The 12,081-nt window shown below is 48.8% G+C and overlaps 1 protein-coding gene across 1 annotated transcript in view; it reads right to left on the bottom strand.

The window, feature by feature from the left end:
- Positions 1-7,121: 7,121 nt before the first annotated feature.
- Positions 7,122-12,081, bottom strand: part of Zbp1 (Z-DNA binding protein 1) — a 9,836-nt gene continuing 4,876 nt past the window's right edge. Inside the window, exons 5-8 of the mRNA XM_026787270.1 lie at positions 10,911-11,129; positions 9,759-9,974; positions 8,079-8,255; positions 7,122-7,499 (exon numbers count right to left, since the gene is read on the bottom strand). Of these exons, the coding sequence (XP_026643071.1) occupies positions 8,080-8,255; positions 9,759-9,974; positions 10,911-11,129 (611 nt within the window). The 3' untranslated portion in view covers positions 7,122-7,499; position 8,079. The remainder of the gene's footprint in view (positions 7,500-8,078; positions 8,256-9,758; positions 9,975-10,910; positions 11,130-12,081) is intronic.

Raw genomic sequence — 12,081 nt, 5'->3', positions numbered from 1 at the left:
CACTTTGTGCTTGAGCTCCTAGAAACTTTACACACACACACACACACACACACACACACACACACACAGGTTCCTACCCCCATCCCTTGTAATCCACCTTGTAAGTAAAGCTTTATCCGGATGGCCTAGTTTCATTTCTGTTACCGTGAGAAAATACCCTGAAAGCAATTCAGTAGGAAAAAGGATTTACCCTGTTTTTAATTCCAGATTTCAGTCCATCATTGTGGGGAAGTCAAGGCAGGAACTGGAAGCAGTTAGAGACACCACATCCACAGTCAAGGGCAGAGAGAAATGAATGCATGCATGTTTGCTGTGCTGATTGTGCTTCGGGTTTGCTCTGCTCTTAAACAGTTTAACATAGCCTGCTTAGGGAACAGTGCTGCCCACAGTGGGCTGGGCTTTCTCTTGTCTCTAAAGACAACCCCCTACAGACATGCTCCCAAGCCAATCTGACCTGGATAATTTCTCACTGAGACAAACTTTTTATAAACCACCTCTTCCAGTCCTTATGTCACACAGAAAATGTTTCCTCCTCTACACTGTGACACACAGGCTCCCATCCTTGTCCCCCTAAGCATCCTGGGCCAGGCTGAATGCCTGTTTCAAGGCGGCACCCTCCCCCAAGGGCACTGATAACTGATACAAAGCTCAGAAGTCCCTCTGTCCACTGCACTCCCTCTCTGGTATTCCTCTATCTAAGGTCTCGCCTTTGCTTCTGATCTTCATATTTCGAGTTTCTCTGAAAATGGCTTTTTAAAGTGAAGTAGGGTTTCCTGCAGTATTCGGGGCACGTGCTGTGAGCTCTCCACTGTGTACCTGGCCCAATATAAACCTGCCGTAAAGTGCCAGAACACATGCCTAGCGCGCACAAGCGCCAGTGTGGAAAGTAAGCCCTCCTGCAAATGCTGTCTCTCCCTCTCCTGCACCTGTTGTCTCTGCACAGCCAGCCTGCAGCCCTGGACCCACGGGGAGGCCTTGTCGAGCCTGAATCTTTGCTACCCCTTAGAGTGTCTCCACTTCCCCACTGCTTTCAAATGAAGATTCCCGCCCCCCTTCCCTTTAAGAAGGTCTTGTCTTCTGAGGGTTTCTAGAAGCATCCACAGCTGTGGCTGGAATGGGCTCTGGTTTCTTCCAGTCTACAGTGGCTTCCCTCTTTCCCTGGGACACCCTTTGCAAGGAAACTTCACCTCACACACCCAGGAAGTGAATTTGGCTCCACCGTAACCTTTCATTGTTCTGAACTCTGATTGGGTCAAGGATAAGCATGTGACCTGTTGTCAACCAATCAGAATCCTCGGTGGGACACTTTCCTGGTATTTTCCTACTTCAGTCTCTGGTAACTGGTGGGACTTCGCTGCAGAGATGTCAGGCCAGAGGACAAAGGCCGAATACGTAGCTTGAGTTCCTGGACAGCCATTCCTAAAGTGCCATCCTATGATCTCTGGGGTGCTCGGTTGCATCCATTCCACTTTTTGTTGACACCTGAGCAAGCGAAGCTTCTATCACACAAAGCCAACGTGGTCCTGCTCCCCTTTGCTAGTCTCAGCTTCCGCTCTGCTGAAAGCATGGATGGAGGGCCCCTTGAGCAACTGGAATGTGAAGCGATTTCAGGGGGAGTGGATCAACCGTCTTCCAATCTCTATCCAAAGGCCAAGTTCACTCCTCACCCTGAAGGGGAGGGGGCCGGGGAGGGCAGCAGATGGGCCGGAGCACTGAGGGCAGTGGACAGGCTGACTCAATCACTTCTTGCTTTTAATGGAGCCTCGTTAATTTCCTCCCCTGAGAGATGGCTTCGGCCTTCACCTCCAGCTTCCATTAGCCGCGCAGCGCTTTGTCAGCGCATTTATGACAAATTAATCGCAGAGGGGGAAACCGCGCGGGGCAGCAAGGACTCTGCTTAGACAGGCTCACGGTCCGCAATTTCTTCCCCACCGACACGGGCCTGTTTAACCATGGACCTCAGGACGGCTCTGAGATCGGCCTCTGGCTTTCAGAGTGCTGCCAAGAAAGAGGCCTGGGAGAGCCAGCAGGTTGCTCGTGGGTTGCATTGACAATGGGATGTCCCAGGGCAACATGCTCTGGGGACTGCAGCACAGCACTGTGACCAAGAAGGCTGGGTCGTGTCACAGGGTCCCAGGTGACATGAGCAGCCCCACTGCCCAGCTGCCAGGGAACACATTTGCCCCTCGGCTAAGACTTGTGCAAACTGACCTGACTCCCTCCCGCACCAGTTTTCCAGCTTCGTTCCCTGTGCCTTGGGCTTCCTTTCATCCCAAAGTGCTGCCCCCATCTCTGTTGCTTTCTGCTGAGCTTCATGCACACGGAGTAGTTAAGTTCTCATCCCAGACTTCCTCCCTCACCTGGCCTCAGAGACCAGAATCTAGAGTCTTCAGCTGCCCAGGATAGTGGTGTATTATTCGAGTTTTAATAAGTAAAACTTGCTTGGAGATCAGAGGGCAAAGCAGCCACACTAGTCAGCCATACAGACCAGGGAGTGGTAGGTACGCACCTTTAATCCAAGGACTCTGGAAACAGAGGCAGACTGATCTCTGTGAGTTCAAGTGTGGAGTCTGAGGATTCGTGGAGACAGGATCTCCCCTTTTGGTCTGAAGATTTGGAAGATTTGGTAGAGGTTAAAGGTCTTCTAGTAGTTGACTGTTTTGCTTTCCTGATCTTCAGCTTGAACACCAATATCTGTCTCTGGGTTTTTATTAGTCATGCTGCAGCCCAGCATGGCTCTGAGGCCCAGGCATGGTCACCCTGGGTTTCACACTCCCATGATCCATTGCAACCATGTGAAACATGAAGAATAAAAACTCAGAGAGAGAAACTGGGTTCAACCTGAAGATCCAAAAAGCAAAGCAGCCAGCCACTGACTCTGACCTTGACCTCAGCCTGAAATGACGATCCTGCCTTCAGGAATCTCAGAATGAGACTGCGCCTGAGAGCTGGCTCCTCTCATTTTATAATCCTCCCTAGGGCTGGGATTACAGGCATGCACCACTGGCATTAAGGCATGCACCGCCAGTTTCTATGGCAACTACTGTGGCTACAGGGATTAAAGATGTGTTACTGCTGCTTGGTCTATAAGGCTGACCAGTGGGGCTGTTTTACTTTTCTGATCCTCAGGCAAGTTTTATTTATTAAAATACAAGTGAAATACTACTACATTTCCCCTTTCTGTCTAAAATAAAAAAGAAGGCCATAACTTATATAAGAAAAGCTATATACAATAAGTACAATAAGTATATACAATATGTAAGGCAATAAATACATCAACAATAACTAGTCCATTTGTATTTGACAAATTCAGAGAAAATACTCCGTATCTATCCTATCTTGGAGAGTTCAAAGTCTTTTAATTTACTTTCTATCATAACCTGATTTCTGTGTTAGGTAAACAAGGAAAACAATAGCTATAACTATGTATCTAGTCTTTAACTCCCTGAGAGACCCAAGAAGGAAATAATATTAACTGAGTAAGCAGGAAGTACAAGCAGGTGACTTCCAAAAAATGTGAGTAATGAGAGAAACAGCTGGCTGCCTGGACAGTCACCCCAAGTTCCTCTGCAAGATTGGGGCATCCATCTTTGGCCTATGGGCCTAGTATATCCGATAGACTTCTGTGAAGCAGGACATTTTGTGTCCTGCTTGTCTAATTAGGACAGTTGAGGCAGGGGCATTTTCTTGCCCAGTGGCTTACTTTTGCCACTGTTAGGGTCTGAGAAAAGCCCCCAAAGAAGACCAACAACCACTTATACAGTAGCAAGAGCATTTTATTGATTCCAACATTGGGGTGTCAAAAGAGTCACCCCCAAAGTAGCCTAGAAGTTCCTTTTCAGCAGAGTTAGGGGAATTTTGAAGAGGAGGGATTAATCTGGGGTTGATTCGTGAAGGAAAGATTAGTATGGGGGCTGATTGGTGGAAGGTCCTAGTGGTTAGGGAACTTCCAGCAGCAGGGTAGGGCAAGCTATCTTTAGCCTGTAGAAGTCTGGCAGGGGCATCTGCTGAACCAGCAGAAGAGCTTTAGGGACCTGCTGAGCCAAACCAGCAGAAGGACTTGTGGGGGTGCTTGCTGATAGTCACCCATAAGTTGTGGTTTTCATGAGACCTGCTTGCTTAGCTCTGTCCCAGTTTAGTGAAGTGAAACTAAGGTGTGGTCTCTGTCAGGGCTATGATCTGCTGCTCCTCTTCCAGCCTTTTTAGCCACAAAGAAACTAAACCTCATGTGGAGTTTCTTTGATGCCCATTATCTTCTCTGAAGTAGATTGGTGCTTCCAGGAGCAGACATGTCTCATTGTCATGAAAAAGAAGAACCTAAGTTATTAAAACATCTTAAATGTCACATTCTGTAGATCTCTGAAGTGTTTGAAGATGACCTATCTATCTAAAATATATCTGACCATGAAAACATATCTAATATGACTACAAGTTCGATTATACTGGGTGATTAAGTACTAACCTATGTTTTCTTATTATCGTAAACAGTTGGTAATAATTTTCAAGGACTAGAGATTTGCATTACATTGTTAAATGAGTTGTACAGGTACAATAACTTGAAAAAGATTAGAAATGTATGTACAGTATGTTTTAACAAAAATAACCTCAAATTTTTATTAATATACAAAATTTGTTTACAATATACAAAATCCAATCCAATGTAAAACATTTAAAACTAGTAGTTGCTTTTTAAAAGTAAATTCAATAATCTACCTTTTATCTTATATCTATATCCTCTTTTTCTTTTCAGAGTAAATTTAATAATCTACCCTTTTATCCTATCATATCTATATTCCCTCCCTGGAACTCACTCTACAGACCAGGCTGACCTTGAACTCACAGAGATCCACTTGACTCTGCCTCCCTAATGCTGGGATTAAAGTTGTGTGCCACCACCACCTGACCTTTTTTTTTTCTTTTTAAAACAAGATCATATCTATAACCTCCCGTTTTCTTTTCAGAGTAGATTCTATAATCTACCCTTTTATCTTATCATATATATCCCCCCCTTTTTTTCAAAACAAGAACCTTGAATCTAATCTCCTTTGTTAGCTTTTCTCCTGACCATTATCCATAATAGCTTGTAGCCAACACACTAGACAAAGACAAACATTAGTAATCCATTCTTCGGCAATGTGGGTATGGTTTTCTAGGCTACTTCCTACTGATTGGGAGCACTGATAATCTTATGGGAAGCCAAAGAAAATTTAGGATTATGGTCAAGTCCTGACTGGAATATTCCGTGAGGCTGAATCATCTCAGCCCGTTTCTGGAGTAGAACTCAGAAGAAACTGCAACAGAGGTGCTCTGAAACACTGGATCAGCTGGGTGGATGGGAACAAATACCCAAGAGACGTAACTAAGAGGAGGAAAATGGCCTTTGGGGTGATCAAGCTGGCAGAGTGTTGGCCTGGGGTGCATGAAATCCTGGGCTTGATTCCCAGAATGTACACAGAACATGGCAGTACATGCCTGTAATGCCAGTACTGGAAGGTGAAGGCGGGAGAATCAGAAGTTCAAAGGCATGCTTGGCTACACAGGGTGTTCAAGACCAGCATGGGATATATAAGATCCTATCCCAAAGAGACAGACAGACGGACAAAAATCATGTGCCCTTTAGGTCTAGCTTAATCCGAACAAATATTTACAGGAAATGCTTATTTTCCTCTTCCTTCTCCTTCTCTTTTGAGACACGGTCTCTCTACACAGCCCTGCCTGACCTGGAAATTGCTATGAAGGCCTGGCTGGTCTTGAACTCATAGAGATGTACCTGCCTCTGTCTTCCGGGTGCTGGGATTAAGGGTGTGCATTATCTCTGGTATACATATATACATACGTGCATGCACACATACATGAAACATTTACTTTTTGTTTGTCTCTCTGTGTACTGCACATGCATCCAGGTGCCTGTGGAGGGCAGAAGAGAGCATTGGATCCCCTGAAACTGGAGTCACGAGCCATTGTGAGTCACCTGTTGTATGTGCTAGGAACCAAACTCAGGTTGTCTACAAGAGCAGCAAGGGCTCTTAACCACTGAGCCATCTCTCCTAATTTAAAAAGGAATTTTACGGGCTGGAGAGATGGCTCAGTGGTTAAGAGCACTGTCTGCTCTTCCAGAGGTCCTGAGTTCAATTCCCAGCAACCACATGGTGGTTCACAACCATCTGTAATGAGATCTAGCGCCCTCCTCTGGCGGGTGGGCATATTTGGAGGCAGAATGTTGTATACATAATAAATAAATAAAAAAAAAAGGAATTTTACATTTTTATTTACTTTTGCTGGGAGGGGGTTGTGGGGCACTGTGCCCCAGGCACACCTCTGGAGGTCAGAGGACAGCTTGAACAACCATGTTTTCTCCTTTTACCATGTGGTTCTTGGAATTCCAACCCGGGCCTTGAGACTTGGATGCGAGCCTCTTGGGCTGAGCCATCTCACCTGCCCCGGGCTTAGGTCTTTAACTCAGTTTTCTGAGTGACGTAGATGCTCTTTAGTCAAGTAAAACACTGGCTGTAGGGTGTGCTGATTTTACATTTTCTTTTTATCTGGGGCATTTAGGCACTGTACATGGTTCTGGGTTTCAGAGGTACACTTTTGTACACACATACTGTCCTCCCCCACCCCCCGTTTCTGCTGTTCTCTTCTGTGTCCCTTTCATCTCCTGGCTGCCTTTACCTTTACTTTGATGTCACATCCACCTGTGTGGTTCTACAAATCTATGCAAAATCTAGGAGCCAGAAATGAGAGAAACATGATATTTTTCCCCCTGAGATTGCTGTGGGAAAATCCTCTTGTACAGTTTAAAGATTTGGCACTCAAATAGGTTTAGTAAAACACTGATTGTTCAGTAGCCAATCAGGAAGTATAGGCTGGGTGACCAAACTAAGGAAGATAGGAAGGAGAAGGGCGGAGTCAGGAGTCACCAGTCAGATGCAGAGGGAGCAGGAGGTGAATGTGCCATGCTAATAAAAGTACTGCCATGTGCAGAGCATAAATAGAAATATGGGTTAGCTTAAAATGTAAGAGCTAGTTAGTAATAAGCCCAAGCTATTGGCTTTATATTTATTTATAATTGATATAATTTATATTTTATTTATAATTAATATAAACCTCTGAGTGTTTATTCCAGAGTGGCTGTGAGACACACAGACTTTCGAATACATAAGATGACTTCATTCACTTAGCATGGTGGTCTCTGGTTGTATCCACTTTCCAGCATTTGAAACAACCTCACTATTTTATGTGGCTGTACGCATACTCCGAATTTCCTTAATCCACCCTTTATTGATGACAGCAAGGTTGGTTCCATTTCTCAGCTGCTGCAGACAGTGCACAGTCAACAGGGATGTGCAGCTATCTGTGTGCTGTGTTAGCTTGTCTCTTCTGGTGAACACCCAGAACTGGTAGAGCTGGCTCATGATTGATCTTGAGGCAGGAAAGGCTGGTTTGGCTCATAGTGGCAGAGGTGTCAGCAGGGTCCCATGGCTCCATTGCTTTCTGGCCTGTGGAAAGGGAGAAGGCATGGCAGAGGAGGGGTGCTCACCTCGGGGCAGGCAGGGAGAAGAGAGAGATAGAGAGACTAGAGGGGGCATGGCCCAGGCTGGGGCTGTGGCTGCGCTGGTGAACACTTGTGTAGCGTGACCGAAATTCTGTCCTTAGCATCCCATGAACTGGATGTGGTGGTACTCACCTGCTCTCAGGAAGGGGAGGTCAGAAGATCAGAAGTTCAGCGTCATCCTCGGCTACATAGTGACTCAAAGCCAGTCTGGACTACATGAGACCCTGATGTCTTCACTATCTCTTTTCCTTCATTCTCCCAAAGTCTCTACTCCGTCCCAATGATGTCATCAGACAGCAAATCCTTCTGGAGACTGGTGTGTGGGTGATCTCAGGGCCCCCAGAATCCTGCCACTTCATAGTGATCAGTCCCAGCCCTGGACCAAGCTATCAATACCTGGGTCTTTTCAGGGAAGGTATCCCATCCAAATCACACACACATAGTCTAGTCTGAGCCCTGTGTGCAGCCACAAGAAGCCCTCAAAGGTTGCTTGCCCATGCCTTCTCCACTCCTCTGCTCTCACCTCATTCCTGAGTCTGACAGCCCCCTGTATCGGAGGCTCCGTCCTCCCTGAGCACAGGTTCTGTGGGCTGGGGACTGCTGTCTCCCAGAGTCATGATCCTCAGCTCAGGAGCAAGCAGCGTGGAGCTGCTGGGGGTGTGGGAGCAGCTTCCACACGGTGAGGCTTTAGAACTCGAGTCTGGAGGGAGGGGAGAAACAGACAGTGAAGGAGCGAGTGAGGTCTCAGGTTGCAGGCATCCTGTGGGCTCCTCTGGAGAGCATGCCCACAACCGCTGTGGTGGGTTTCTGCATTGCCCATGTGCTCCCTGGTTTTGTTCCCAAATGGTCCTCAGGGATGATTGGGAGTCCACTCTGTGTGCTGTGATTACCATTAATGAAACGGCTTTGGCTTATTGATAGGGCAGAACTTAGGTAGGCGGGGAGGACTGGACTGAATGCTGGGAGAGAGAAGGGTGGAGTCAGGAGGACGCCACGGATCTGCTGCCTAAGATTGACGCGCTGAAACTTTGCTGGTAAGCCACGACCTCGTGGTGATATACAGATTAATAGAGATGAGTTAAATCAAAATGTAAGAGTTAGCCAATAAGAAGTTAGAGCTAATGGGCCAAGCAGTGATTTAATTAATAGTTTCTATGCGATTATTTCGGGTCTGAGTGGCCGGGACGAACAAGCGGATCCTCGCAACACAGGGAGACTTAAGCTTCCCCACCCCCCACATTTAATTAGTTAATTGATTTAGTGTATGTGTTGGGTGTGGGTGGGTAGGATGACAATGAGAAGAAATTGGTTCTCTCCTTCAACCCTGTGGGCCCTGGGCATCAAACTCAGGTCTTCAGACTTGGCAGCAAATGCCTTTACCCGCTGAGCCATCTCGCTGGCCCAGGGACACTTAGAGACTACATCCCGTGCCTCTGTCCACATTCTCCAGGTCTCCCCAGTTCGTCTAAATAAGATGACAACTTTGCTCACACCTTCAGGCTCTGAGAGACCAGGCAGGCACCCACTAAGGCTTTGGCTCTCGGGTGTCAAGCCTTCTGTTTCCCAGACGACTGTCCCTTGTGCTGCTTCAACTTCCCACCTCAGATCTTGGCACCTGCCATCTGTACACTTGCAAGCTCCTCCCCAGGACTGTTACTTGGCAGGTCGCTTGCTCCTGCCTTCACTTCTCGTCCCTGTTGGTTCCCTGTCTCAGCTGTCTCACAAAGCCTCCTTGACTGCAGGACTTAGGCCTCTCCTCTCTGGGAACAGCCATGACTTACCCATCCTAAAGGGCTCCTTGTCTGAGCCTGGTGACTGTGCCCCACAGCTATGGTCTGTTCTCACTGTGTGAGCCATACGGCATTCCGCCACTGGGATGGGGGTGGGGAGGCTCCACGTGACATCCAGCCATCCTGGTCCCTCCGTGCTGATACTACCTCCACTCATGGGACTGGTTATGTATGATTCTCTTACTCCAAATCCCAGAAGTCTCTGTTTCTGTCCTGCCCAAAACTTTTGTGAGGCTTGCATTACCTTGGTGTAGATGCCTGCATCCTCCCTGAAGCCTGGAGCTGCATGCTGGCTTTCGGTCCACTCGCTGAGTCCAGACCACTGTCTGCTCCAGGCCATTGCCTGATGGTTGATTGCGGGATGAGTGTGTGTAGCGGGCACTCATGCAGACACCTCCTGTGCCCAGGCTCACCTGTGTCTTCCTTTGGCTCCTTGCTGCTTCCAGACTCCCCAACTTCACCCTGTGAAGCAGTGCGGATGGTCATCTTGTTGCTGTTGCCGATGGTGGCATCCTCCAGCCAGGAGGATTTGATGTGGACTTTCTGGGCGCTGACCCCCTCGGGGTGAGGGCCTGGCTCGGGTGTTTGCATGTGGAAAGAAGTTCCTGCGTCAGCAGAGGTAGCCGAGACTGCAAGCAAACCAAAGAGAGAAGGTGAAAGAAGGGAGAATTGCACAGGGACCTGGCCATGACACCCACCCTGGCTGTCCCAGCCTCAGGGCCGCTCTCACCAGTGACCTTGCCGATCTGGTTCATAACCTTTGCCTAGCCACCACCTCCATGTCCTGGCACATGTCCTCAGTGGCCTGCAACTGCCCCCTGTCCCTGCCTCACCCCTGAGCTCAGCAAAACCACTCTGGCCTCGGCATCTTCTAGGCCTCCAGAGCCCCTCCTCTTGCCTGCGGCCAGTTCCCAGGTGGCCATCAAGGACATGCTGTCCCATTGTGGTTCATTTCTTTCCTCTCCCAGGCTCACTGCAGCATCTACTGGACCCTGATGTCTCCTCTTCACTTTTATACTCAAAAGTCAGGAAACGTCCATGCTCAGCTTCCCCATCCCCTGCTCGTAGGCTCCCTTCACTCCCAGAAACTGTCACCAAGGCCACGGCAGAGCTCTTTGCTGTCCCTGCGGCCACGCCCTGCCTCACGGACCAGTGTCTCTATGGAGACACTCCTCTGTAGTTCTATTGGTCCCCCTGAGACTGCTGATCATCTAAGAATCTACAGTTCCTGGCAGGCCTCTGGCCCGCTCCTCTGGTCACTGTGCAATGGTACACTGATGGCCTCCCTGTTCCTTTCCTCAGGCCACCACGCAGGATTTAGCCTGTCCTGTGACCTTGTTTCCTCCCACTCAGCCTCCTCTCTGCAGTGATGACTGAGGTTTGCTGTTCATTGGTGCTGCTGGGAGACTGGGAACCGCTAGGGCCAGACCACAAAGTTGAACATGCTGTTCAGCGGTACCCCTCCCATGGGCCAGGGTGGAATGAATTTCCCATCATGCTTCTCTTCTCACAGAGACTGGCTTCAGTTCCTTTCTGGGTATGTGGGGTGGGGGAGGCCATGCTACCTGGGGGACTGCCAGTAAAGCTGCCAGCAGGGTGTTCCTCCGCAGGGTGCTGCACTGGGTCCCTCGGAAGGCTCATCTCATTGCCGTGGCCCAGCTGCACACGGCGGAGCAAGGACTTCTCCATGTGGATGTGCTGAGCTCCCCAGGCACCAGGTGGGGTGTTCTGAGAAGAGGGATCATCTGGAGCGGGTAGCAGGAGAGGATGGTGGGGGCTGGGACCTGGGAAGGGCAGAGCATTGAATTTGCTAGAGACGATTCCAGATTGTTCTGTCCCGAGGCTGGGGAACCCATGGTTGGCAGCTGGGCTCAGGGTACTGTTGGGGTACCTGCAGATCCAGGGAACACATGCCACCTGCCTCCTGGCTCTGCACAACCTTTGACCCCCATCAAAAGAAAGTCCCCTGCGTGGGAACGAGTCCTCCACGCCTCTTGACAAGACAGTTCGGGTCTTCACCCCCGTTTTTTTTTTTTTTTTCTGGTGCACAACTTCAGACTCATTGTTATGGTTTTCAAATTAAAGGAAGGCAAAAGCTTTTAAACACATTTGGGTCTGAAAAAAATGGCGAACTGCTTCCCATCATAAGTAAAATAGACAGGATGGCTGTCAGAACCAGGAGAGTCATGGCAGGGGAAACTGAGGTCTGGGGCAGAGCAGACTTCTCCCAAGGATTGGTGCACAGAGAGAATCTAGATTGGGAGCTAATGCTCTTGTTCGTGGGTGACAGGACTAGAGTATGAGGTGGCCCCACACCCTCTAAGACACAAAGCCTATTACAGAAGAAACATTCGCCAGACAGCTCCAACCTTCATTAAAACCAGGATGCTAAGGCTGGAGGATGGCTGGGAGTAGGTAAGAGCATTGCTGTGCAAACACAGGACCTGAGTGTGGATCTGAGCACCCACATAGTAAGCCAGGCATGGGCAAGTGGACCTGCACCCCTCATGCTGGGTGACACAGACTGGGTCGCTGGGGCTTACTGTCAGCAAGGCTCGCTCCAGGTTCTGTGTGGCACCTCTCTGTGGGGGGTAAGGTGGGAATGACGGAACAGAACACCTGACGTCCTTCTCTGGTTCTGAATAGACGTCAGTAAACACACACACACACACACATACACACACACACATACACACACACACATACACACATACACACACACACACCACACACACA

Source organism: Microtus ochrogaster, linkage group LG8, assembly GCF_000317375.1.
Source record: "Microtus ochrogaster isolate Prairie Vole_2 linkage group LG8, MicOch1.0, whole genome shotgun sequence".
Lineage (NCBI taxonomy): Eukaryota > Metazoa > Chordata > Mammalia > Rodentia > Cricetidae > Microtus > Microtus ochrogaster.
This window is presented reverse-complemented; position numbering and strand designations above follow the sequence as displayed.